The following is a 27,642-nucleotide window of genomic DNA, read 5'->3' on the forward strand; positions in this document are numbered from 1 at the left end:
ATTGGCTGCAGGCCAAAGGTCCTCAACACATCTACAATTCTTTCACTGCTGCAGCCAGTGGAGGCAAACAGCTAAGCAGAGCCTGTCCAATTCTACACTGGATTTAGCAGTCTTTTGTTAGGGTCATGTACTTGTTCCATACCACAAGCCTCTCTTTACTTCTACTTTGCAAAAGAACGTTCTTAACTTCTTGCTCCTAATTCCACGCAGGATCCTTCCCTCATGGTGGCTGTTGCACCCCTTTTTCAACCTGTTAATATATGACTATTGTATACGGCGTGAGGTGGAGTGAGTAATTACTGCTCTGCAGTGCTGTGGGAAAAAACTCATCAATCCATCCAATAAACAAGTTTTCCAGTACTTTAATGCCAGTTGAGAATCACAGCCTCCATTTAAAAATGACACTTTATAAATACACTGACTTTAGCACTGCTTATCTTACATGCCATTCAGTTGTGTTAGAGAAACACATCCCTGTCCCACTGCCTGTGCACCTTGTGGGGGGAGGTGGGGGAGCAGCAGGAGGTATGTATGAAAGAGAACTTTATCGGGCAGTAGCTTGGCTCATGTTCCTGAGTTAGCCCTAGTGCTGATGTGGGTTACAAGCTGCTCACCATCCATTCCTCCAAAAAAATGTTATTTGTTCTCTGCTGGTTACAGGACATGGTATCAACTGAGCTGTGGGTTTGTGATTGAACTGTGCACAGCTGATGTATCCCACATTCCAGACAGACAACTGGGGATAAAGCCTCTGCAGGGACAGTGTACGAAATGAGCATAAGCCAAGCTTTCTTGGGAAAATAAATTATAAATCTTCTGGATATACTGCAACAAGCTACTGTGACTGCTCCATTTTCATGTTGGCAATGTGTTTCCCTCTAAGCTTATCACTCTTTTCATAGAGAGCTCTTTGCTTGCAGTGAGGAGTTGTACCTCAGGTAGAAGGTAGGCTGGGTCCTTGAGGTTGAGCCCAGCAGCTGAAACTACTGCCACTCTGTCTCCTTGTGGAACAATTCCACAGTGACTGAATGGTGCCTGTAGCTTATTGGTCCTAGCTGTTGCACACACTCATACCTAGGGTCATGTTCATTAGCTGGCAGATGCTGCTGCTTACTCAAAGAAGTGACTGACTTCAGCTGCAGGAAGGGCCTGATGCGGAGACCAGAGGACCAACTCCCAGAAGGGGAGTGCTGGTTTGTTTAACTCTTGCTGTCTTTCCAAGCACATTCAGTAGGGGCCACTGGCAGCCCACATTACATAAGAGGGGAGTGAGCCTCACTTTTTGCAGCAGATCTATCAATACTGAGGATGGATGAACTGCCCTAACCACTATTTGGATCTCCAGGCTCCTTTGGACAATGGAAGGCTGAACCAAACAGCTAGAGGCCAAGCCAGGTGGAAGGGTGTTCAGTCTCCTGCCAGTGTTACACAAACTCTGCAGCTACACATTTATAATGGACAAGAATCCTCCACAACTGGACTAGAACAAAAGAGCTGCAGTTAGTGTTTCAAATAAACAGGAGCTAATCCCTTGCATATAAAAGAAAAACTCCCCTCTTAAATCAATGAGCAAGTCAGTAAGACATCAACCCCAGCTTGTTGTAGAGTCTGTGTCTAAGACAAATTCTGTAGCAGGAGAACCACAGGTTTGTATTTGCCACAGGACTTGGCCAAAAACCTTTAACATCCCTAGTGTGTACCACCCTCAGCAATGGCGCAGAAATGCTATCTCCATGGCACTATTAAACCACAGCTTTACCTAGGCTGTGCTTGCTGGAGTCTCTTCTCCTGCACCCTTTGAGGTCACACAGCTCCATTTTCCTGTCTGGGTTTCTGTACAGCAGTACGAGAGGCATTGAGCGAGGGGGCCAGCGTGCAGAGGAATCCAGCCAAAAGAGTAAGTCCCAGGCCGCCCCAGGCACAGAACATGGACCAGCCGTAGCCATGGCTGATATCCTCTGGCAGCCCATAGACATAGCGAGGATAGCGAGACAACTCAAAATTAATCCCAGCCACACAGGTACAGAGTGAGATGATACAGCATGTACCTGCAGGAGAAAAGCAAAAAGAATAGGCAGCCTTTGACCAGGCCTGCAAAGCACTGCAGCTGTACCCATAGGTTCCTTCCTCCCTCCCCAGGCAGTGCCAGGTCTCAGACTCTTGATAACCCTTTATTCTTTACAGTGAAATCATGGGAAGGAAAAAAAAAATGCAGCCCTCAGCTCCACTACAGTGCATTTCATTTTCTATCTCCTCAGGTTAGCTTCCCCTCACCTGCTTAACTTAGGTTGACTTACCCCAGTAGTGTAGACAAGATCTAGGTGAATAACGTAACTGAAGTTGATGTAGCTTAGGTCAACTTACTGCAGTGTCTACACAAGATAGTCTCCTGCAGACTTACCTTACTCTTCTCTGGGAGCTGGAGTACCAGAGTTGATGGGAGAGTGCTCAGCAGGTCTTCACCAGACCTGCTAAATCAACAACACTGCATCGATCGGAGCAGCAGTAAGTGGAGACATGGCCTTAGTGCTCACGCCTACACTTGTGTCTCACCTGTGCCCCACCATCCAGGAGCTGTTTCAGATTAATTTTCTCTATTTCTCTGCTGCATTTTGCTAACTTGACTTCTTTCCTGCCCATGTTCCTAATCCTCTCAGTGCTCTTTGTAGAAATCTGGCCTCCCATTTCAGCTAACATGCTATTTACCCTCTCAGCTCACCAAAAGTTCAATCAAGCTAGGTAGGCCTGCATAGTAAACTTTCAGCTGTTCTTCCACCCATTCCCAGAGAGAGAACCAGCTGAAAGGAAGCCTGTCTTGGTTTGGTAAAAGTTCAGCCTTCACTATTAAAGCACCTGGCACACATTTGTGCTGAATATTTATGCACCAACAAATTTGTGGCCACCATCATACACATCCTGGATAGGTCATTTAAATACCAGAACCTAAGTGTTGGAAAGCCAGGAGTTAAAGTGACACATCTCACGCCAGCCAACCGTCATGCTGGGAAGCCAGGCCATTGTGCTGCTCAGCCTCCAGTGGGACTGTCTGTCTTGGACTCAACTACCAACAGTGGCCTACTCCGTTCCCTGAATGGACCAGAGGAGAGCAGATACCCAGACTTTCTAAGTAAGGCAAGCTACTGCCTCCCAGCTCAGGAAGTACTTGTAGCCTAGGTCTGGCCCTTTTTCTCTGCTCAGGGACAAGGTAAAATGTCATCTTATGAGCCTTTTGCTACAAGCAAACATTCATTTTCTCCACTGACCAGTTTTCTGGGGTTCAGGTTTTATGCTAAGATCTCATTGCTAGGTAAAAGATAAATTTATTTAAAGGAAGCAGAGGGCTCTGCCTTTGCCCTATTCAGCAATGCGCTAAACTTGCTGGAGCTTGCCAAATCTTACTCTCATTCAAAAACGAACATTTCTTGTTCCACAAAATTTTGCACTGTGCCCTATATCTCAGCTCGACGAGGCTAGTAAACTATGTTGCACATCTCCTCCTGCCTTTTTTTTGGCCACTTAAAAAAAGTTTGAAGACTTTTGCAGCCTGGAAAATAATTAATTTTCCACACCATATTCTCTCAGAAACCTTGGTTGACATGGCTTCAAATCCCCTACCCCAGTTATTGACCTAAACTACCAATTTTCACATGTTGTGGTTTTTAGAGAAGGTGCAACATAGGCATATCAGATCAATGAGGGACTGCCACACCACTCCATCACTGACCATTTTTAAATGAAGATTAAAGCTACACTATAGGAATCATTTTGGGAGAGGTCTATCTCCTGTGTTATACAGGTGGGGCAGACCAGATGATCACAATGGTACCTTCTGGTCTTGGAATTTATAAAACAACTATTCATAAGTGATTACTGATTCTCTGCTTAGAAAATCCACTAGGTTGGTGGTGACACTCAGGAGGTGAAGACCCATTAGGATTATCCCTGTTGACTCCATGGCTAGAGCCCGATGACTTCCAGGCAGTGAGGAGCCAAGCAGATGGCTCCTTATCTGTTTATGTAGTGCATCACAAGGTGTTATCCATTAGGATCTCCACTGTGGAGTTTTTGAAGAACAGATAGAAAGGCCATGTGGGCTAGCCTGACTGTGAGCTTCAGTACATGGATGTAGAACCTCATATTCTCTAGGATTTGAGTTCCTGGCACTTGTAGATGATCCAGTAGGCTTCCAATCTGTACCTGATGTGTGTGTGATTCAAGTAGTCGGGGAGGAGGGGTTCAGAATAACGCCTCCAAGCCCATTTTTCAGGTTCCTTCCAGCAGCTCAGTTCTGTGACAACCTGCAATAGGACCAGCATCATCTTGTTCATCTGCTGTTTTGTTGGGGAATACAGCTACCTGAAACAAAGGCTGAACAGTCGCAGGTGAAGTCTGCTAAGCAGTGTCATGTACATGTGGGCCAACGTATGGTCTAGCAGCACCAAAAACATTTATACAGTTGCAGTCAAGTACCAGTGATTGCTGGGGCAGGAGCATTTCTTCAGGAAGGGATGCTCTTGCCAAACTGGAATCAGGGCTCCTACGAACTCTTGTCTGTGATGGGATGAGAGACTGTTTTTCATAGTTCACCAGGGCTTCAACTACACTGCACACCAGTAGCAACAGTGTATAGGATATATGCAGCTACACACAGCTGTGAAAAGCAGGCCGTGTCCACACTGTGGTGTGTAGCTACACGTGTCCGTGAAAGGCTCTGAGTGGGGGCAGAAAGCAGGGAAAGGCTCTAACAATGGGAAACTGCTGCAGCCTTTCCTCACAGCCTCTCCCCCTGACTGAGCCTTTTCTCACTGCTGGAGCCTTTCCCTGTGGTGGGGAAAGACTCCAGGAACATGAAGGCAGTGGGACACTACACTGCTAAAAACAGCAATATAGGGGAGGCACTGCTTGGGCAAGTAGGGTATGTACCAATAGGGTTTAGGCGCGTGCTTACTCTACTTTCCTGAGCAGTGTCTCACTGCCTGCACTGTGGTGGGAGGGCATATAGAGTCTGTACTCCACAACCCACCAACAGGAGTGTGCCGTTCAGACATATCTTAGGAGTTCCAGATGAGAGAATAGGGAAAGGGATGATGTACTTCAGCTGTGCTGCAGATTCCTGCTGAGATCCACCCTTAATCAGCCAATTGTCTAGGTAAGGACAGATGTGGATGCTTTTTCTTTTGAGCTGTGCTGTTACTATCATTAGGCATTCTGTGTAGACTATCAGGGCCGCAAAGCATCCAAACAGCACCACCTAGTATTGGTAATAGTTTGTCCCCACCATGAATCTTAGATACTACCTGTGCGCTGGCTGGATGGGTATATGGAAGTACAGAGCCTGCAAGTTGAGATCCATGAACCAGTCCTGGGCTTGCAGAGATGGACACAAGTGTTACCATCCTGAATCTGTCTCCGGTCTAGAATAGGACAAAGATCCCTTCTCTTCTTCAGGATAAAGAAATACCTCTATTTCCATGGTATCTCAGCTATGGTTCCCAGATGAAACAATGAGGTCATTTTTGTTTGAACGGGCTCTTATGAGAAAGGTCACAGGATGGGGAAGGCAGAATGTAGTGAATGGAACTGTACACGGTAGCCTTGGGCAATGTTGTCTAATGCTGTTTGTTAGCTGTGACAGCCACCCAGGCCTGTTGGAATGGGGCAAAGTAGTTCCTGAAGTAGTTACAGACTTTCGATCAGCACTGTTGTGACTCTCAACCCTCCCATCAAATCTGCTGTCTCAGAGGAAGCTGAGTTGGCCAAAGAGGTGGAAGATGGACATCCCCTGCAGCTGATATTCCAGCTGTTGGCCCTAGAAGTAAGACAACCTCCCCTGCAGTTGGTGGGGTTCATATTTGTAAGAGTTTCTGTAGGGAGCTGATATGTAAATCCCAGGGACCTTAATAAGGCCTTTGAATCCTTGTGGAAGTGGAGCACTTCCTCTGTCCACTAGGTGAGGAGCACCACTTCTTCGAAAGGCATGTCCTTTATCACGCCCTGTACTTCTTGTAGTATGCCCAGTGCCTGGAGCCAGCAGACCTGTCTTGTAATGAGGGCTGTGGCAATCAATCTTGCAGTCATATCAGAGGCATCCATAGCTACCTGCAGCAATGTTCTCATGAACCATCTGCTTCTCCTTGATGATCCATGTTATCCCTGCTATTCTTTCCCACATGGAGTAATTGTACTTGGTAATTCACCACCCAAAGCAACACCTCATGAAGATGCCATTTGTCCAAACACGTCTAACTTTCGTGGGTCCTTATTCTTAGGAGTGCCTTTCTTAGACTTTGATTTCGCTTGCACTGCAGATGACCAATAACCCTGGGTTTAGGTGAGGATAGAAGTGCTCAAAACCTTTTGGCAGCACCTGATACCTTTTCTCCACACTCCTGGAGGTGGGAGGAAGAGTGGCCGGGATCTGCCATAGCCCTTTCGCCAGTTCTAGGATCCTTTCATTAATAGGGAGAGCAATGCTGGCAAGAGTCATCATACTCAGGATATCAAACAGTTTGTGAGACTCTTTACATGAACTTAGTCTCAATGTCCAAGGTCTCCACCATTCAGGACAGGAGGTCCTGGAAGGTATTAAAGTCTTCTATTGCTGAGGCAAATGCTAGTGTTACCGCCTTGTCTGCTGTCGGAGGATGCTGGGGACTGTCCTCTAGTCTCCTTTTCTGGAGGGCAATGTCTGGTTCTAGTGTGGTTGGCCTAGCCAGAAATGCTGCCGGAGAGCATGGGGTGCAGGAAGGTGATCTGCTCCTTGACATGTGGGAGGACAGTTGTCAGTAAGACCAATATGGCATGCCGTACAGATATTGGCCACATTAGGGCTGGCTGGCCCAGTGCCCCCTCCATGCTGTTTGCACTCCCAGATACCCTCCTTGGGTCGTTCTCCGATGACAGGAGATAGGGCTTTTTGCTCAGTGCTGGCAAGAAGAATTACATCAGTGATGGGGAGGAGGAATATCTCACCTCATTCAAGAGTGATACTCAGTAATGGTACAAGGCTGGTACTGGCCATCTCTTCAGTATTGGGAACATCTCTGGGAGTGATATGGATATCTCCAGAGCATACCTGAGCGTCTTGCTCAGCTCTATCATGAGTATCATTGCAACTGGGTCTCTTGTTCTGCATGATTGATTAGGAGCTTTGTCCCTGAAGTGGTGTTCCCTTGCCTTCCATCCGAGAGCTCCCCTCAGTCAGAGTTACATGGATGCTTAGACCAACTACACAAGTTGGTATGCTTTTTTTGAGTGGGCACAGGGGCTAGCTGTGCTCCCTGAGTCAGGGCAGTTGGTACGGGAGCTGGAGTTGTTTGTGCTGACTTAATCAGTGCCAGGACTGTTGCAGTTGTGCCCATGCTGAGGTTGTCATTGCTGAGGTCTGTCTTCACACTGAAGTGTTCAGCACCGACTCTGCCAGTGTTCTCCTTTCCGCTGCCCCATCCCGAAGTGTGTTAAGTCCTTGAATGAGCACTGGCTTATCTATCCTCACTCTGGACCCAGAGGTGACTGTAACAACTAGAGTGACCCACATGGACTGCTCAAGCAAATGTAGCTTGAGCCCCACTTCCCTGGACTTGTGGGTCCTGGCAGAGAAGGACTTGCACACAAAGCACTTATTCAGGACGTAGCTCTCCTAGGCAGAAGAAGCCTCGTCTGTATCCATCCTTGAGGAGGATCAACCCATTGCAGGATGGGTAGGGTTTGAATCCTGAGTGGACTCTGCCATGAGGTATGGTGGTTGGCACTAAGCCCCTTGCCTTGCTGTACATGGAGATCATCAATTTGCCATTTTTTAAAACAAGAAATGTCCTTTAGAGAAAGTGTGGGGACAGAATTCTACACCAGACTGGAAGAACTGGTTTAAGGTCTCTTAAGAGTGTAGCAGGTCGAGCAGTCACTGGATTCTGCCTCACTTCCATGGCCAGCAAGAGGGAACCGAGGGAGGGTCATTACTGCCCCACCCTTTATACCCTCGTGCAGGAGCATGAGGTGGCACAGGGGACATGCACAGCCCTGATGGATACTGCTACTCAGAAGACTCTGATCTTGCATGCATGCCTACAGTGAGATCTACACTGACACAGATGCAAAGAAGAAACCTGACTCATCTCCTGCCGTGCATGTCTAAAATTTCAATCTCCATGTTACATCAACTCTTGCATTAATAAATGGCTTTGTGCTGTTTGCTGATGGGGCTGATTGTACTTCTGCATGCTTGGGATGTCACTCTAATGCTTTCGATCAAAAGTTTGATATTAGAATGAAGAGAAAAACTCTCTCACCTCCCATGAGGAAGAGCAGCCCTGCCACGTATTGCATGAGCTCGTGCTGTTTACAGCAGCCCAGCATACCAATGATCCAGCCAAACAGGATGATGGAGACTGCCATGCCAATGAAGCCAGCTGTCATTCTCCGCAGATCTGAGGAGAGAGAGGAGCAAAAGGGGAAGAAACAAAGGAGACACCAAGACAGGATGTTGGGGAGGCGAGAGAGGGAACAGACACAATCCATTGAGATTATTAGGTCTACTGTCCTGAAAGTTAGTATCCCTGGTGGGCTTCCCATACTGCACTCTCTTAGAAAGAAATTGTTTGCATTACAGTAGTGTCTAGGCACTCTGAGACCAGGGCCCCTTTGTGCTGGGAACTACACACTGTCCTGAAGTGCAAGAGACAAATTGGACAGAGGGTGATGGGTGGAAGGGATACAACATACCAAGCACTCTGATGGTTTGCAAACATCATGTTAAAACCACAACTTTTTTGTTACTTTATTACACTGGGGTTATTTGTTGCCGTTGTTGGGAGGTGATTAGCTAGACAGAGACAAAGCAAAGGAAAGGAGACACTGAAAGGAGGGGGGTAAAGGAAAAGGGGAAAGTATTGAGGGCAGGTGTAGTGAGACTGAGGTGAAGAGACTGAGGGAACGGGAGGAAGAGGACTGGAGCAAACAGCTAATCAAAACGGGAGAGAATGTCCATAGTAAAAGCTGTAAAAAAATAAAATAAAATAAAAAAATCCAAACACTGATGAGGTCTGAGGTCTCTGCTTCTTTCTACTGCTGCCACCAACTCAGTTTCTGGCTGACTTCTCCCGACAGTTTCTTTTTCCTGAGCTCAAATGGAGGTGGGGAAATGGATGGGGTCTTCCCTGTGTACTGGAGCATCGGGAACACTGGGTAATGCTATCTGGGTCTCAGCTCCTCTCTTCCTCACTGTAGTACACCTACTTGTCTCTGATCCTGCTGGAGCAGAGGGCTACCTTTTAAAAAATGATCGAGTTTGGGAGCCCAACTTGCATCACTTTAAAAAGGTTTTATTTTCAAAGGACTGATGCTCAGCACTTGCTGAAAAGCAGGCCCCTTTAATATGTCTCAACTTGGGCACACCAAAAATCACTAAGCACTTTTGAAAATTTAGACCAGAATGTAGGAATCTGGTGTTCTGAGCCATATGCCTACAGACTTGTCAAGCCCTATGGCATTTTCTTGTATGTCTCTCTAACCATAGTTCTTTGTGACAGCATCCATGTGCAGCACCTACATGGACATGCAGATGTGTGAGGCTACAGCATGATCTCAGTCATGTTGCATTAATTGGATAAAAAGTCACCTAAACTTGTGCTGGTAAGTTATAAAGGGTGGAAACCAGCAGGGGAAGTTGGGTTGCCTAGTAGCTCATATCCTCAGAAGTCCAGGAAGGGAACTCCAGAAGGCAATGGATAGGACAAATAGGGGAAGTAGGTGAGGACGGAGATAGAATGGAGCACTTTTACGTGTGTTGCAGGTGACTAGGCCCAGGGGTTTGGGTAGGAAGGAACTGGCAACAGGAGGATGCAAGGATGGGCTTGTGGAAGAGTCAAAATTAGCATGCTTTCTGGGAGGAGAGGTCATGAGAGTTAGGGAGCTAGAAAGAGGTTACACACCATTTGGGATGTAGAGAGAAAGCATGGCAGGCACTGTACAAATCAAATAAGTGTACAGCCCTGACCTAATAGGACTAATCTGTGCTTCAGCATCGAGTCTGACCAACACCTAGCTGCTGTGAGGCTATCCAATAAACTGCAGTGACACTTCCATCACACCCTAATAGATCTGCAACATTATTGCCAATTTATATGGCCCCTGCAGTAGCCACTCCAAATGTCCTCTACACTTGGGTCACTTTGCTTGTCTCCAGCCTCCCTGATTAAGGTTCATTTAGGCCTGGGGTCGGCAACCTTTCAGAAGTGATGTGCCGAGTCTTCATTTATTCACTCTAAGTTAAGGTTTCGCGTACCAGTAATACATTTTAATGTTTTTAGAAGGTCTCTTTCTATAATTCTATAATATATAACTAAACTATTGTTGTATGTAAAGTAAATAAGGTTTTTTAAATGTTTAAGAAGCTTCATTTAAGTTAAAATGCAGAGCCCCCGGACCGGTGGCCAGGACCGTGTCACCTTTGGCACGTGTGCCATAGATTGCCTACCCCTGATTTAGGCACTAGATACCGTTCACTGATCTCTGAATCAGTGCCCCATTTGGTACTGAAGTCATAGCAGTGACCTAGATATGAAAGATTCTGAATATGCTTGTACCCTGCTTAGTAAAGGTGCATGGCATTGGTAAGAGTCTGGATTACTTACGGAGAGCATGCCACTCATCCTGCCGGATGATGTTGGTAATATTGATGGGTAAATTGCGTGGCAGAGAGGATGAGGTGTAATGGTACTTCACAGCAGTGCAGCGCTGAATAACTCCTGAAAGAGACAGAAAGAGCAATGTCTGTACCTAGCTTGACTTTAGGAAGTGCCACATTCCCTTTGTTGTCCTAAGAAGCAGAGTTTGCCAGTCTAGCATGCCAGACGCATGATGGTCTTAGTTCAAAGTTAACCCACTAACTCAAGCCAGCAAATGAATAGGACAGCAACAGAGCAAGTGTAACCAAAAAAGGGACTGTGAGTAGTGAGTTTCAGGATGGGCACACAAAGTGTAACCTGGGATTAAAAGGGGAGGAGGTGAGTGTGAAATAGTCACTGAGGGAGAAGGCAGCCCCATTGCCTGGGAGTGAACAAAACACTAGCAAAAGCATACTAGGAAACAGTCCTGCTCAGCTCCTTGTGACAATGGTTGTGAAATGCTCAAGGATATTAGAGAGGCTACAAAGGCAGACAATTCAGAAATAATGGGAGATTTCAACTATCCTCATATTGACTGGGTATATGCCACCTCTCAAAGGGATGTAGAGATAAAATTTCTAGACGCCATTAATGACTGCTTCTTGGAGCAGCTTGTCCTGAATCCCATAAGGGGAGAGGCAATCCTTGATTTAGTTCTATGTGAAGCACAGTATCTGGTCCAGAAGGTGAATATAGCTGAACCACTTGGTAACAGTGGCCATAATGTAATTAAAATTTAATATCCTTGTAGGAGGGAAAATGCCAAAGAAACCCACCACAATAGCATTTAACTTCAAAAAGGGGAACTACACAAAAATGAGGAAGCTAGTTAAGCAGAAATTAAAAAAAACCAGAAGAGTGAAATGCCTGCAAACAGCATGGAGGCTGTTTAAAAACACCATAATAGAAGCTCAAACTATATGTATACCCCAAATAAATAAAATGGGACCAAAAAAATGCCATGATGGCTAAAAGCAGGGAAAAAGAGGCAAAAAGGAATCCTTTAAAAATTAGGAGTCAAATCCTAGTGAGGAAAATAGAAAGAAGCATTAACTCTGGCAAAACAAATGTGAAAGTATAATAATGCAAACCAAGAAAGTATTTGAAGATAAGCACACAAAAACAGCAAAAAAAATCATCAGAATCAGGAAACCTGCCAAACAGTCAGTGGGGTCACTGGACAGTTGAGGTGCTAAAGGAGCACTCAAGGAAGACACGGTCATTGTAGAGAAACTAAATGAATTGTTTGCCTCTGTCTTCACTGCAGAGGATATGGGGGAAGATCCCCACACGAGCCATTCTTTTTACGTGACAAATCTGAAGAACTCTGCTAGATTGAGGTACCAATAGAGGAGATCTGGGAACAAAATCAATAAATAAGTCATCAGACCAGATGATCTTCACCCCCAAGTTCTGAAGTAACTCAAATATGAAATTGTAGAACTACTAACTGTGGTATGTAACCTATCACTTAAATCAGCCTCTGTACCAGATGACTGGAGGATAGCTAAGTGACACTGATTTAAAAAAATAAAATAAAATAAAAGGCTCCTGAGGCAATCCTGGCAATAACAGGCCAGTAAGAGTAGTTCAGTACCAGGCAAATTGATTGTAAGTATAGTAAAGAACAGAATTATCAGACAAATAGACAAACATAATATGTTGGGGGAGAGTCAATGTGGCTTTTATAAAGGGAAATCATACCTCATCAATCTATTAGAATTCTTTGAGACGGGTCAACAAGCATGTGGACAAGGATAATCCAGTCCATATCATGTACTTGGACTTTCAGAAAGCCTTTGGTAAGGTCTCTCACCAAAGGCTCTTAAGCAAACTAAGCTGTCATGGGATAATAGGGACGGTCCTCTCATTGATCAGTAACTGGTTGAAAGACAAGAAACAAAGGGCGGGAATAAATGTCAGTTTTCACAATGGAGAGGTAAATAGTGGGGTCCCCAAGAATCTGTAATGAGAACCAGTGATGTTCAACATATTCATAAATGAGCTGGAAAAGGAGGTGAACAGTGAGGTGGCAAAATTCTCAGACAATACAAACTTGTTCAAGATAGTTAAGGCCTAAGCTGACTGTAAAACATTACAAAAGGGATCTCACTAAACTGGGATGACTGGGTGACAAAATGGTAGATAAAATTCAATGCTGGTAAGTGCAAAGTGATGCAAATTGGAAAACATGTTCCCAGCTATACATACAAAATGATAGGGTCTAAATTAGCTATTACCCCTCATGAAAGAGATCTTGGAGTCATTGTGGCTAGTTGTCTAAGACATTCACTCAAAGTGCAGCAGCAGTCAAAAAAGCTAACAATGTTAGGAACCATTAGGAAAGAGAGATATAATAAGACAGAAATTATCAAAGCCGCTATATAAATCCATGGTACATCTACACCTTGAATACTGCATACAGTTCTGATAATCTCATATCAAAAAAAGATCTATTAGAATTGGAAAAGGTGCAGAGAAGGGCAACAAAAATGATTACAAGTATGAAACAGTTTCCATATGAGGAGAGATTAAAAAGACTGGGACTCTTCATCTTAGAAAAGAGATGACTAAGGGGGCATATGATAGAGATCTATAAAATCATGAATGCTATGGAGAAAGAATAGGGAGGTGTTATTTACCCTTCACAGAACACAAAAACCAGGGGTCACCCAATGAAATTAATAGGCAACAGGTTTAAAACAAAATAAGGTACTTCTTCACACAACACAGACAACCTGTGGAACTTGTTGCCAGGAGGTGTTGTGAAGGCCAAAAGTATAATTGGATTTGAAAAAGAATTAGATAAGTTCATGGAGATAGATCCATCAATGGTTATTAGCCAAGGCAGTCAGGGACAAAACCCCACGCTCTGGGTGTCCTGAAACCTCCAACTGCTGAGACTGGATAATGGGATGGATCACTCTAAAATACCCAGTTCTGTTCATTCCCTCTGAAGCATCTTGCACTGACCACAGTCAGAGCCAGGATACCGGGCTACATGGACCATTGGTCTGACCCAGTCTGGCCATTCTTATCTTATGTTCTTATGATTTCCTTCTCTAATGAGATTCATTGGGACAGTAACTTCTCAGCACAGACCTGGCTCCACTGGGTATTGGGGGAGGGACAGGCTTCACAAGGAAAAAAAGGCAAGTACACGGGGGCCCTCTTAAGTCCCGGGATATTTAGAAATTGAGAAGGGGATGGGAGAGAGGTGGTCTCAGTTTCCCACATGCTAAAAAACTGTTGATTTTAATTTATTTTAGAATCGAATCTGAGTATGTAGATTTGTAAAACCACACTAAAGAGGGAGATTCCAGAGTGTGCTCCCTCTCTAAGTCCTTATACAGCTCCCATCAACAAGGACAGAGGAACAAGATTTGCATTTTGTTAATAAAGACTTAGTTCAGAGAGGTAATATGGGGGATTTCACTGTATGGATGCCTCTTGTCCATTCCCAGAACTCAATCTAACTCTTATTTACTTCAATGGGATCAGGTCTCATTCACAAAAGATTTGTACAGCTCTGAATTAAGTACTTACGCCACATCCTCCACATCATGGTATCTAATTAACTAATTCCAATCATCATTGTCAATCACTGATTACATATCCAATTATTAATATTTACCATACTAAACACTTTATATGGTAGGGTTGAATTTTTAGTGTGTACACCTTACAGATCAGGGTTGGCCAAATCTACTGACCCTCCAAGCCGCATACGACAATCTTCATAAATTCGAGAGCTGGGACACAACTGTTGGGGCTTCAACCCTGCAGGAGACACCAGCCGAGACTCGGGCTTCAGCCCCGCTCCTGCTAAAGCCAGGAGCCCCAGCAGGTGTGCCCCACGGGGCTGAGTCCTCAAGACTCCCCTCCCTGCAGGGCAGAAGCCCCTACCCCACCACCAGGCAGAGATCCCAAGCTCCCCACTCCAGTCCAGTAGGTGGAGAAAGGGGAGGGCTTTGGAGGTTCCAAGAGCTGCACTTTAACCATAAAAGACCCACATGCAGCTCACAAGCCACAGTTTCGCCACCCCTGTTATAGATCTAGCTTCTTGGTGTGAGTTTTTATGGACTCTATAATTAAGGCTGCAAGTCTGTCATGGAGGTCACAGAGTCAGATTCTGTGACTTTCCGGGACCTCCGTGACTACTCCAGTGGCCGGTGTGTCTGGCCCAGGGGCCACCTGAGCAGCTCAGGCGGCCCCTGGGCCAGTAGCAACGGGGGTCCCAGGCCACATGCCACCACCAGGCCCCCAACCCAGCAACAACGGGCCGCCCCTTGCCCCAAGATTTAGTCAGGGGTATATAGTACAAGTCATGGACAGATCACAGGCCAGGAATTTTTGTATACTGCCCGTGACCTGTCCATGACTTTTACTAAAAATACCCGTGACTAAAACGTAGCCTTAGCTATAATACAAATATACAATTAGAAATTCTATTCTATAAGATTTAGTCAGGGGTATATAGTACAAGTCATGGACAGATCACAGGCCAGGAATTTTTGTATACTGCCCGTGACCTGTCCATGACTTTTACTAAAAATACCTGACTAAAACGTAGCCTTAGCTATAATACAATATACAATTAGAAATTCTATATAAAACTAACATCAAAATTAATCAAGTCTTATAAAAATCAGTGTCACATTAGTAAACAGATATTGCAATATAGGCCCCAAAACAAACACTATGATTTACCTCCTACATTCAGTTAGGCAGGGTTTGTCAAAGGTAAAACCTATTTTAGATAGACTACTGTAAAGAATAATTGTACTATCACATATATATGAGAAGCAATTTTACATTTTTATCTCAGTATATAAATATAAAATTTAAGACTATAGCTTGCTTTATAGATCACTTATGTCCCAAGGGATCTGAACTAAGGATTCATTTGCTAAAACTTCATTGATTAAAACAAAGACACCAGCTCTTTATTTAAACTGGATGGTTTAAATATTTTTAGAATATAAATCCCATATACATCTGGTTTCAAAATGTTAAGTCCATTGCTTTTTCTCTTAGGCCTGGTCTACACTAGGAGTTTATGTCGAATTTAGCAGCGTTAATTCGATTTAACCGTGCACCCGTCCACACCAGGAAGCTAATTAGTTCGACCTAGAGGGCTCTTTAGTTCGAATTCGGTACTCCACCCCGACGAGGAGAGTAGCGCTAAATTCGACATGGCTATGTCGAGTTAGCCTATGTGTGGACGGAAATCGACCTTAGTAGCTCCGGGAGCTATCCCACAGTGCACCACTGTGTTGACGCTCTGGACAGCAGTCCGAGCTCAGATGTTCTGATCAGCCATACAGGAAAAGCCCCGGGAAAATTTGAATTCCTTTTCCTGTCTGGCCATTTTGAATCTCAGTTCCTGGTTGGACATCGGGGCGAGCTCAGCAGCACCGGCAGCGATGCAGAGCTCTCCAGCAGAGGGGTCCATGCAATCTCAAAGTAGAAAGAGGGCCCCAGCATGGACTGACTGGGAAGTCTTGGATCTGATCGCTGTGTGGGGCGATGAGTCTGTGCTTTCGGAGCTGCGCTCCAAAAAACGGAATGCAAAGACCTACGAGAAGGTCTCCAAAGCCATGGCACTCAGAGGATACAGCCGGGATGCAACGCAGTGCCGCGTGAAAATCAAGGACCTGAGACAAGGCTACCAAAAAATCAAAGCGGCAAACGGACGCTCCGGAGCCCAGCCCCAGACATGCCGCTTCTACGAGGCACTGCATGCCATTCTCGGTGGGTCTGCCACCACTGCCCCACCAGTGACTGTGGACTCTGAGGATGGCATAGTGTCGAGGGGCAGTTTCTCGGCGATGTTCGCGGATGGGGAAGATGAGGAAGGGTTTGTGGAGGACGAGGCAGGCGACAGCACTTACAATACTGATTTCCCCGACAGCCAGGATCTCTTCATCACCCTCACAGAGATCCCCTACCAACCCTCCCCGGCCGTTAACCCGGACTCTGAATCAGGGGAAGGATCAGTCGGTAAGTGCTATAAACATATAAACATTTATTTTTTTTAAATCAGGAATAAAAACTAAACGAAAAGAAGGTCAATACATATAGCGATCGAATAGAAATCCTCCTGGGACACTTCCACGAAGCTCTCGTACAGGTACTCGAACAGCCTACGGAGGAAGTTCCTGGGGAGAGGTGCCTTATTAGGTGCTCCGTGGAAGCACACTCTTCCGCGCCAGGCCATCCTGAGGTATAGTGGGAGCATTGCCTCCACCAGCATGGCAGCATAGGGCCCTGGTCTGTGCAGGGAGTCACGCAGCATGCGCTCTCTGACTTGTCCTAGTGACCCGCCTCAGGGTGATCTCGCTCGGCGACTGCTGCATCTAATTAGGGGAATTAATGTAATGTTACTATTGTGAATGCTTGACTTTTCCTTTGCATAACAATGACCGTCGTTTAACAGCCACGTGTTGGAGGCTGCAGAGGGAAAGCATACAGGGATCTTTCCTGGGGACAGCCACGAGGGGCTGGAACGGGGTCAGACTTTATGCTTTCCAGATTGCCTGCAGCAGGAGGCCACTGCTATCCATTAACATTTAAGCAGCCTAAAGTTTACGGCTTACCAGGCCTGGCTGCTACACGGATTCTGCTGTCCTGCCCCGCTTGTCCGATCTCCAGTGCAAGACCCCAGGCAATGAAAGCGAATGCCAAAAATTCGAACTTGTCCTGAGAGCACATGAGATAGGTGCCCTGTATGGTCTTGTTCACAGAAACTGAGTAGACTGTGTTCAGTGTTCGCAAACATGTATCTTTGCAAGGAAATCACTTCCTTTTTCCCATCACACAGCTGCGGCTGTTTCCCGAACTGCCCCGGCATCCCCCTCACAGAGGCTGGCGCAGATTAGGCGGCGAAAGAAAAAGACTCGGGACGAGATGTTCGCTGAACTGATGGCCTGCTCCAGAGCCGAGGCGGCCCAGCAGAGCCAGTGGAGGGAGACCCTCTCTCAGCAGCAGCGCTCACACAGCGAACGGGAGGACAGGTGGCGGCAGGAAGACCAGCAGGCGACTCAAACGCTGCTTGGACTAATGAGGGAGCAAACGGACACGCTCCGGCGCCTTGTGGATGTTCTGCAGGACCGCAGGCAGGAGCAGAGAGCCCCCCTGATCTGTATCTGCAACCGCCCTCCCCCACCACAAAGTCCTGTTCCCCCATCACCCAAAATCACAAGAAGGAGAGGCGCTAGGGGCCGTGAAAACTGTCACTCCACCCAAGCAGAGCGCTCATGTACCAAACAGCTCTCATTCCCTAAAGTATGAGAATTGCTTCCCTTCCTGGCTCACCCGATCCAAAATCCCAGTTTCATCCCCCAACTGTGTAGTTGAAGATTAAAAATAGTTTGCTGTTCATTACTGTTTCCGTCATGTTTCTTTGCAGAAGACTTTGTGTGATGGGGAGATAGGGGTTTGTTAATTGCATAGGACAGCCACCATTACCAGGGTACAGACATGGGGGCAGGATCAACAGCAGGTCACACACAGAGTGCAGTCACTAGGCACCCGGGTCACTCTGGGAGGTGTCTGCTGCCCCAGGTCAGTCTGGGAGGTGTATGCTGCCCCAGGGTCCGAACGCCTGGCATCCACAAATGGCAAGGCAGGCTGCCCTTACCATGCCCTTCCACCCTAGCCATGAACCTCCCCGATGCCCTGAGCCCCAGCCAGAGCCATCATCCCCCTACACCTACTCACCCTTCCCACACACCCCTCACCCCTTCCTGCAAACCCACCCCTTCCTGCACACCGTCCTGTAACCGTCCTCCCCCCAGAGACCGCTGTAGGAGCAGGAGCCTGTCAGTCCTCGAGTGTAGAAGCGGTCTGTACATCACTGCACACCGTACCCACCATAGTCTGCGTCCCTGTTTGAACCCTTTAACGCGAATTCGTTAGTAAAGAAAACTTTGTTAATTAAAAATGTTCCGATAACTTTATTTTTAAACGTCTGTTGGAAGGGGGGAAACCTGGTGAACGGGGTATGTAACCGCTGAAAAAAGTCAATAGTAAGTGAAACAGGGGCAGGTTCAGCTTCTCTGTAAAGAGACTGGACAGTCATAGGTTACTCTGCTTGCTGAGGAAGAGACGGTTACTCACCGTAGTAACTGTTGTTCTTCGAGATGTGTTGCTCCTATCCATTCCAGTCAGGTGTGCGCGCCGCGCGTGCACGGCTCTTCGGAACATTTTTACCCTAGCAACTCCGTCGGGCCGGCTGGCGCCCCCTGGAGTGGCGCCGCTATGGCGCCTGTTATATACCCCAGCCGGCTCGTCCGCTCCTCAGTTCCTTCTTGCCGGCTACTCCGACAGTGGGGAAGGAGGGCGGGTCTGGAATGGATAGGAGCAACACATCTCGAAGAACAACAGTTACTACAGTGAGTAACCGTCTCTTCTTCTTCGAGTGATTGCTCCTATGCATTCCAGTCAGGTGATTCCCAAGCCTTACCTAGGCGGTGGGGTCGGAGTGAGACGTGGCGGAGTGTAAGACTGCGGAGCCGAAGGCTGCATCGTCTCTTGATTGCTGCACCAACGCGTAGTGGGAGGCGAAGGTGTGGACAGAAGACCAGGTAGCCGCTCTACAGATGTCCTGGATGGGGACATGGGCCAGGAAGGCGGCCAACGAGGCATGCGCTCTCGTCGAGTGAGCAGTGAGGCGGCATGGTGGCACGCGAGCAAGCTCGTAGCACGTCCGAATACATGCCGTAACCCATGAGGAAATTCGCTGCGAGGAGACCGGCTCACCCTTCATGCGGTCTTCGACTGCTATAAACAGCTGGGTCGAACGTCGGAAGGGCTTCGTCCGCTCGATGTAAAAGGCAAGCGCCCTGCGGACGTCCAGGGTGTGAAGCTGTTGCTCACGAGGTGAGGCATGCGGCTTCGGGAAGAAGACCGGGAGGAAGATCTCCTGGTTGAGGTGGAAGGCCGACACCACCTTAGGGAGGAAGGCCGGGTGTGGTCGAAGCTGCACCTTGTCTCCGTGGAAGACGGTGTATGGTGGACCAACCGTTAGAGCACAGAGCTCAGAGACTCGTCTCGCTGATGTAATTGCGACGAGGAAGGCTGTCTTCCAGGAGAGGTAGAGCAGAGAGCACGTGGCTAGAGGCTCGAAGGGCGGTCCCATAAGCTTGGCCAGAACGAGGTTCAAATCCCAGGTCGGGGCAGGATGCCGCACGGGCGGGTACAAGTGGTCCAGGCCTTTAAGGAAGCGGGAAACCATCTGGTTGGAGAAGACGGACCGACCTCCCGTAGATGGACGAAAGGCGGACACTGCTGCCAGGTGTACCCTCAAGGAGGCGACCGCCAGACCTTGCTCCTTAAGGTACCAGAGGTAGTCCAGGATGGTAGGGACAGGGACTACGAAGGGATTGAGGCCTCGTTGGTCACACCAGAGCGCGAATCGCTTCCATTTCGCAAGGTAGGTGGAGCGAGTGGAAGGCTTTCTGCTCTCTAGCAGGACTTGCTGTACCGCCGCCGAACAGTCCCTCTCCGCGTGGGTCAACCACGCAGGTACCAAGCTGTAAGATGGAGGGACTGCAGGTTCGGATGGTGGAGTCTGCCGAAGTCCTGCGTGATGAGGTCCGGCCACAACGGAAGGGGGATGGGATCCCGAACGGAGAGCTCGAGCAGCAGGGTGTACCAGTGCTGCCTCGGCCAGGCCGGAGCTACGAGTATGACGTGGGCTCTGTCCCTCCGAAGCTTCTGTAGCACTCGGTGCACGAGTGGGAACGGAGGGAAGGCGTAGAGGAGGTGATCCTTCCAGGAGTAAAGGAAGGCGTCCGACAGGGAGCCTGGCGAGTGACCCTGGAACGAGCAAAACAGATGGCACTTCCTGTTCTCCTTGGAGGCAAATAGGTCTATTTGGGGAAACCCCCACCTCCGGAAGATTGTGTGCACGACATCTGGACGGAGGGACCACTCGTGGGAGAGGAACGACCTGCTGAGATGGTCGGCCAGCGTGTTCTGCACTCCCAGAAGAAAGGACGCTTCCAGGTGAATTGAGTGGGTCACGCAGAAGTCCCACAGGAGCAGCGCTTCCTTGCAGAGGAGGGAGGAGCGGGCTCCGCCCTGCTTGTTCACGTAGAACATCGCTGTCGTGTTGTCCGTGCTCTAATGGTTGGTCCACCATACCAGTAGGGTCCGCAGGGCCCTTGCCTTTTACATCGAGCGGACGAAGCCCTTCCGGCATTCGACCCAGCTGTTTGTGGCAGTCGCCGACCGCATGAAGGGTGAGCTGGTCTCCTCCCAGCGGATTTCCTCCTGGGTAACGGCATGTATTCGGACATGCTACGAGCTTGCTCGCGTGCCACCATGCCACCTCACTGCACCATGCCACCTCACTGCACACTCACTGCACACCCCACTCTCACACTTCATGTCCTCACCGCGCTGCCGGAGCCTCCTCGCCCGATTTCTCAGCAGCTGACTGTGGAAGAGGTGGACGATAAGGTGCGAGGAGTTGACAACGGCCATAAGTGCAGCGATGATCGCAGCGGGCTCCATGCTCGCCGTGCTGTGGCGTCCGCGCTATCACTGACCAGAAAAGTGCGCAAACAGATTTCCCGCCGGCGCTTTCAGGGAGGGAGGGCGGGAGTGACGGTTGAATGACGACAGTTACCCAAAACCACCCTCGACACATTTTTCCCCCAGCAGGCATTGGGGGCTCTACCCAGCATTCCAATGGGAAGCGGGGACTGCGGGAACTGTGGGATAGCTGCCCAGAATGCACCGCTGCCAATGTAGACGCTTGCCCTGTTAGTGTGGACTCACAAAGTCGAATTAGTGTCCTTAGTGTGGATACACAAATTCGACTTCATAAGGTCGAATCCACAAATTCGACCTAAGTTAAATCGAACTACTCTTGTAGTGTAGACATACCCTTAGGGTTTAAAATTTACTCTAGTCCTATAAAATGTAGGGTGGAAACAGAAGATACTATATCAAGAAGTGTTTCCCTAAAGGTGAATTTGAAGTTTGTAAATATTAAGACCAGAAGAGACCATTATGATCATATCATCCAGGGGTTGGCAACCTTTCAGAAGTGGTGTGCAGAGTCTTCATTTATTCACTCTGATTTAAGGTTTTGCGTGCCAGTAACACATTTTAACATTTTTAGAAGATCTCTTTCTATAATATATAACTAAACTATTGTTGTATGTAAAGTAAATAAGGTTTTTAAAATGTTTCAGAAGCTTCATTTAAATTAAAATGCAGAGCCCCCCGGACTGGTGGCCAGGACCCGGGCAGTGCGAGTGCCACTGAAAATCAGCTTGCATGCCGCCTTTGGCACATGTGCCATAGATTGCCTACCCCTGATCTAGTCTGACCAGCTACATAACACAGGACAAAGAACCTCATCTGATAATTTCTGCATCAAGCCCATACCTTCTGGTTGAGCTATGGTGTATGTTTTAGAAAGATATGCAGTCTAGAATTAAAGACTGCAAGTGTTAGAGAATCCACTACATCCCTAGGTAAATTACTCTAAAGGTTAATTGCTCTCACTGTTAAACAATTGTGCCTTATTTCTAGTCAGGTTTTCTAGCTTCAGCTTTCAACCATTGCATAATGTTCTGCCTCTTTCTGCTAGATTAAAGCGCCATTAACTATCACAAATCTCTTCACCATGAAGACAGTTGTAGACTGTGATCAAATCACCTCTTAACCCTCTCATGGATAAATTAAATAGATTAAGCTTGTTTAGTCACTCACTATAAAGCATGTTTTCCAGATCTCAAATAATTTCTGTAGTTCTTTTCTGAACCCCTTCCAGTTTTCCAACATCCTTTTTGAAGTAAACACAGTATTCACTGATACCATATACACAGGAAATACCAGCCCCTACTCTTGCTTGATATTCCCAGCTTATACATTCAAAATTTAAAATATAGATATAAAGTTTCTTTGACAAGACATTTTCCATACAACTATGTTTATTTGGATTAATCATTCTACCATTTTTTTAATTCTTTCCTGATTGCATCCCATATAAATCTTTCACAATTTTGATTGGGATTTATGTCCAGGTAACTGGCCTATAGTTCCTGGGTAATCCTGTTTAACCTTTTAAAATGTTGGCACTGTGCTGGCTTTTCCAGTCCTCTGGAATCTTCTGTGTTCCAAGATTTGTTAAAAATCAACATTAATTGTTCACAGGGCTCCTCTCCCAGTTCCATTAATACCCTTGGGTGCAAGTTAACCAGTCCTGCAGCTTTTAAAGTGTTTTAATGTTAACAGTTGCTATTTAACATTCTCCCTCGTTACTGATGGGATAGTATGTACACCTCTACCTCGATATAACGCTGTCCTTGGGAGCCAAAAAATCTTACCACGTTATAGGTGAAACCATGTTATATTGAACTTGCTTTGATCCACCGGAGTGCGTAGCCCCGCCCCCCCCGCCGGAGCACTGCTTTACCATGTTATATCCGAATTCGTGTTATATTGGGTGGCGTTATATTGAGGTAGTGGTGTATTTCATTATAACTTTATATCACTTACATCTTCCTGCTAATTTCTAAGTACAGAGAAAAAAATATGTATTTACTACTACTGCCTTTTCTCTATAATGATTGATAATTTTACCTTCCTTTTCTCATATTGGACTGTGAAAGTATAAGGGGTACCATTCCTCTGGGGTCAGAGGCCTGCAGCTAGCTAGCTAGCTAACTGATTAACTAGCCCTGCCTGCTGCACATGAAAAAGAGCAGGACATGGAGGAAAGAACTGCAATATCTTCCAGAAAATTGAGGGATCAGGGGCTGTGCTCCCAATACACTGCTACAGGTGCTAATGCAGAGAGCAACTGCTCCAGAAACCAAATGGACAGAAGGCAGACTATGTGGAGTCCATTACTGCTGAGGCTCTGAGGCAAGTGCCAGGACATCTTAATAAAAGTTACTAGCATGAGGGTCAGAGTTGGGGAAGCAACCAGTTAGCCTGCACAGACTTTGAGGGAAGAGTCTGCAAAGTTTTTATTTGTTTGGTAAGAAGGCTTAAAATAAAACTAACTGCTGGAAATTGCTTCCCTGGATTCCTTGAGAGAGTTCAGACAGAACTAACTAAGGAAGTGAGTGAGCTGGTTCAGCAAAATGAAAGCCTGGTCTGGTCGACGGAAGTCACTATAAAATAGGCCCCAGTCTTTTTTACATGGTCCTATATCATTGCTAGGATTTTTTGTTCCAGATTATATTTAAGTAACTTCTTATTGTCTTTTAACTCTGCTGTCCGTAGGGGTTTTTTCCCCACTGATCTCTTTAACTGCTAAAAGAAGCTATCTCCATTTCCTGATTGCACGCATTGCCATCAGGTTCTCCATTTGTTTTATTTTATATTGCTTCTTTCACCTCCCCTCTTAATCAGGATTTTTTTAATCCAAGAAATCTTTTCATGATTGAAAAGGTGTGGGGGTTTTTTGGGCATTTAATAAAAGCATTATAAAACAATCCCTCATTATCGTTCCCTCTTATGTTTAAATATTTCCTAAGCTAAATTTTGCTCATGATAGTTTTCAGTTCTCTACCTTATTTGTACATTTATGTTCTTAAATTCTTATCTGTAAAGGCTGAGATGCTTGAAAGTCTCTATAAAAATCACATTACCATGTAATAATGCAAGTTACTACATCCAAATTACCGGATATTATTTCTGTTATCGGTTTTTGTCTTCTAGTAATAGGTAAATAATTAGATAAAGACAGGGTGAACTTAGTTTATTCAAACCTTGAGAAAGGCCCATAAGGAGTTGAACCAATGGATTTCCCCCTTCCTAGTCTGCTTCCTTAATAAATCTTTTACAAAATCTCTATTGAAATCTTATAAGGTCATTTATTCCTCTGTCTCTGCAGGCCTCTGAAATTTCTTCTTTTTCATAAATCAATTAGTAGTCCCCATTAGGTTTCAGATTTGGGCTCGTTGCAAAGCAAGGAGAAAGAGAGCCTTGCAATGATAAATTGTAACAACCTGCAGACCTTAACAAGAGAAAATGTTTGCCTATAGTTCCCTACACATAATAATGTCCCTGACCAAAGAGCACAATGACAAAGTCATCTCCCCACTGACTGACTGACTGACACAAACTGTAGCCACATGAAAGTTGGGTGCAGGGAGAGGCTGTGAGCAAAGCAGGGAATGAGGAGGAAACAGTGAGAAAAGAGCCAGATCCATTTAAATCCATGATCTTGCAATACTAACACATGTGAATGACTTTACTTCCATGAGTAAAGAGGTAGGTGGATCAAGCCCTAGACAGAGAACCACACTCCTGTGCCAAAAAAAACCAACCCTGCGCTTTTCTGGCTGATGGGAATGGACTCCTGGCAAAGTTTAAAAAAAGAATACAGTGAGACTCGAAGTAATGTGGAGGTTTTTTTGAGGGATAGAAACTCTAGTAATTTCAGTAGAAGCAGAATGGTTCAATAGGAAGCAGAAACAGAGGCAGACATTTTAAAATGACAAGGTCAATTAATAAAATGAAACTAATGAACTGCCTTTTAGTGGAATGAAATCAACATGGAAATATAAATGAAAATGGATCCTGGTAGATTAAATGGAGAAAGAAGCTAATTTATTTGGTAATGGCATTTCTAGGAACAAGAGCCACAGCTGCACATTAGAGAGGATTCAGAGATGAAGTCCAGCTCCACAGTGAGTCATTCCATCTTCTGTTGTACAGGGGCTATGGGGACTTGAACCACAGCTGGAGGACACAATCAAAACTACTCGAACAATTGGTTTTTGCTGTTTATTTTCATTTTGTGCCTAAGTCAAGGAGCTTTTCCTCCCACCCTCTACTCGTCCATGTTAATAAATATCTCTTGGGTCGGTAAATCATGCTCTTCAGAACAGAATTTTTGTTGTATCCCACTTTGTAACTACTCCGTAGATTGTCTATCTGGATTGTAAGCACCCTGGGATAGGGGTTGTCTTCATACCTGTCTAAGTCAGACAGCACACTGTTTGCACTATCAGAATAAAATATAATGTTTGAACAATTGCTCAACTGTGTGTCATATGCCCTGTTAAAGGATAATCTCCTTAACTCAGGTAGCAGGGGCCTGTGCTGGTGGAGCAGGATCAAAGTTCTATACCCACCATAGAGATTGGGTCATAGTAGAGGGATGATCATGCAGTGGGAGAGGGCACATACCTATTAAAATACATGAAAGTTTCACATGATATAATAGGAGGGGCTAGGCCCTTTCTCTACAGCTCAGGTAAGACCATGCTTGGAATATTTCACTCTTTCCTTGGCCATTAGCTGCCAAAAAGATACTGACCCAATGAAGCAAATTTGTAGGTTGATGGGGGGGGATCCCTCTAGGGGATATATGGAAGGGTCTCCTCAGGACCATGGCACTAGTTCCAATGGTGGGGACTTTAAAAAATAGACTGGGAAAAGCCCGGCAGAACAAATTGGGCTGCCTACCTGTTTTCAACTACAAGGAGGGAAGCACCCTGATCAGACCCAGGCCTGGCCAAGACAACAGCATAGCGGTAGCAGTGCTACATGGGGTAGGCATCTGCAGTGCCACCCCTTCCAATAAATATATAACTAACAACCTTTTAAAGCTACCGGGCTGTGAAAAGCCACAGCTGCCCACAGACTCCTGGCCAGGGCTGTGAGCTTGGTCCCCTGGAGACACCAGTGCTCCCCTTCAGCTAGGGTACTGCCCTATAGGAAATGCCTCAGGGGAAGGTGTCAAATCCCCTTGCAATTCCTTGTCTGCCTGAGCTGCTACCCCCCAGGCAGTGGCATTGCTTCCGTCCCCCCCAAGAGACGGGCCAGAGCAGCTGGGCGCTGCAGCCACCCCCGCACCAGAAGCAGGTGCAGCCAGGTGAGAGGCTGAGGGGGCAGAGCTGGGCCTGGGGCTGCATAGGCGGGAGAGGGAGGGGGGACAGTGACAGACCCTGCGGCATAGGAACAGACCGACTTCGAGGCGGACTGAGCCGCCCGCGCCAGGATGAACCACCCACCGCCCGGGGCTCTGCCCTCGGCCCGGCCCAAAGGCTCTTTCCGGCCGGTCGGCGCCGGCTGCCTGGGGCTGAATGGGGAGCGAGGCGGGCTCAGCACCGCGGACAGCGGCTGCTCCAGCCTCGGGAATTGCTCAGCTCAGCCACAAGGGACCCGGTTACCGGCAGGGGGCAGCCCAGGGAAAGGGCAACGCGGGCTCCTCCCCACCGGACAGAGACCCCAGAGCCCCCTGCCAGCCCCCCCGAACCCCCGTCTCGGGACCCCCCATCCCTCCTCCCCGCCGCCAGCGCCCAGCCCCGCACCTTGCCGGATGAGCTCCTCGCTGTCTGGCTCGTAGCCCGCGCGGTGGCAGCGCCTCCAGAGCCCGGAGACGGTGGAGTTGAAGCGGCGGCCGCAGTGCGAGTCCAGCGCGGCGGCGGCCGGGGCTGGGGCAGAGGCCGGGGGGTGGCCGGGCAGCAGGGCCCGCGGGGGGCGGGCGCGGAGCGGCAGGTGCGGGCTGGGCGCCGACATGGAGCCGGGCGGGTCGCTGCGCTTGTGGCCGAAGCCCCGGCAGCGCTCGCGGTGCCGCCGCGCGTCCGTCTGGTACCAGGAGTCGGTGCCGATGGCCACGGCCAGGAGGGCGAGGGCGGCGGCGGCCAGAAGCAGCCCCGAGCCGCTCAGCGCCTGAGCCGCGGCCGCCATCTTACCCGCGCCGGGGGCGGGGAGCGGCTGGGCGGGCGGGCGGCAGCGCGTCCCCGGCAGCCGGGCTGGTGGCCGCCTCCCGTGCTCGGGGCCCCGGCTGGCGGCCGCCCCCCACCAGGGCAGCCTGGCCCGTCACCCCCGCCCTGGGGCGCTGAAGGGGCGCCCGGAGCGGGCCACGGCCCCGTCGGTCCCGGAGGGAGCCTGGCCCCGGGCGGCGCGAGGCTACAGCCGGGTTCCCGCCCCACCAAAGTCCGACGCCTGCGGGGCAGGGAACCTCTGGCTGCCGAAGAGCCGCTTCGCAACCGCG

At 47.7% G+C, this 27,642-nt stretch overlaps 2 protein-coding genes across 6 annotated transcripts in view; one reads left to right on the plus strand and one right to left on the minus strand.

Moving 5' to 3' along the window:
- Positions 1 to 25,674, plus strand: part of PSMC3 (proteasome 26S subunit, ATPase 3) — a 42,805-nt gene extending 17,131 nt beyond the window's left edge. The window contains exon 13 of one of the 2 annotated variants that reach the window (XM_045012362.1): positions 25,271 to 25,674. The gene's annotated coding sequence lies outside the window, so the exon portion shown is untranslated. Of the gene's footprint in view, positions 1 to 660; positions 835 to 25,270 lie in introns of those variants that run through there. The other variant, XM_045012361.1, reaches the window with a different exon arrangement.
- LOC123367969 (transmembrane protein 178B-like) lies at positions 160 to 27,605 on the minus strand. 4 transcript variants are annotated; one of them, XM_045012366.1, is made up of 5 exons: positions 26,957 to 27,599; positions 10,632 to 10,745; positions 8,289 to 8,426; positions 1,760 to 2,048; positions 160 to 1,475 (listed from the first exon to the last, which is right to left on the minus strand). In XM_045012366.1, the coding sequence occupies exons 1-4, from the start codon at positions 27,333 to 27,335 to the stop codon at positions 1,804 to 1,806; spliced, it is 876 nt and encodes a 291-aa protein (XP_044868301.1). In that variant the 5' UTR covers positions 27,336 to 27,599; the 3' UTR covers positions 160 to 1,475; positions 1,760 to 1,803. The 4 variants fall into 4 exon arrangements, with proteins under 4 accessions (XP_044868301.1, XP_044868302.1, XP_044868300.1 ...); XM_045012367.1 differs by having other exon boundaries at positions 160 to 1,480; XM_045012365.1 differs by having other exon boundaries at positions 160 to 2,048; positions 26,957 to 27,597.
- Between the last annotated feature and the right edge of the window lie 37 nt (positions 27,606 to 27,642).

This window comes from Mauremys mutica, chromosome 4, assembly GCF_020497125.1.
Source record: "Mauremys mutica isolate MM-2020 ecotype Southern chromosome 4, ASM2049712v1, whole genome shotgun sequence".
Lineage (NCBI taxonomy): Eukaryota > Metazoa > Chordata > Testudines > Geoemydidae > Mauremys > Mauremys mutica.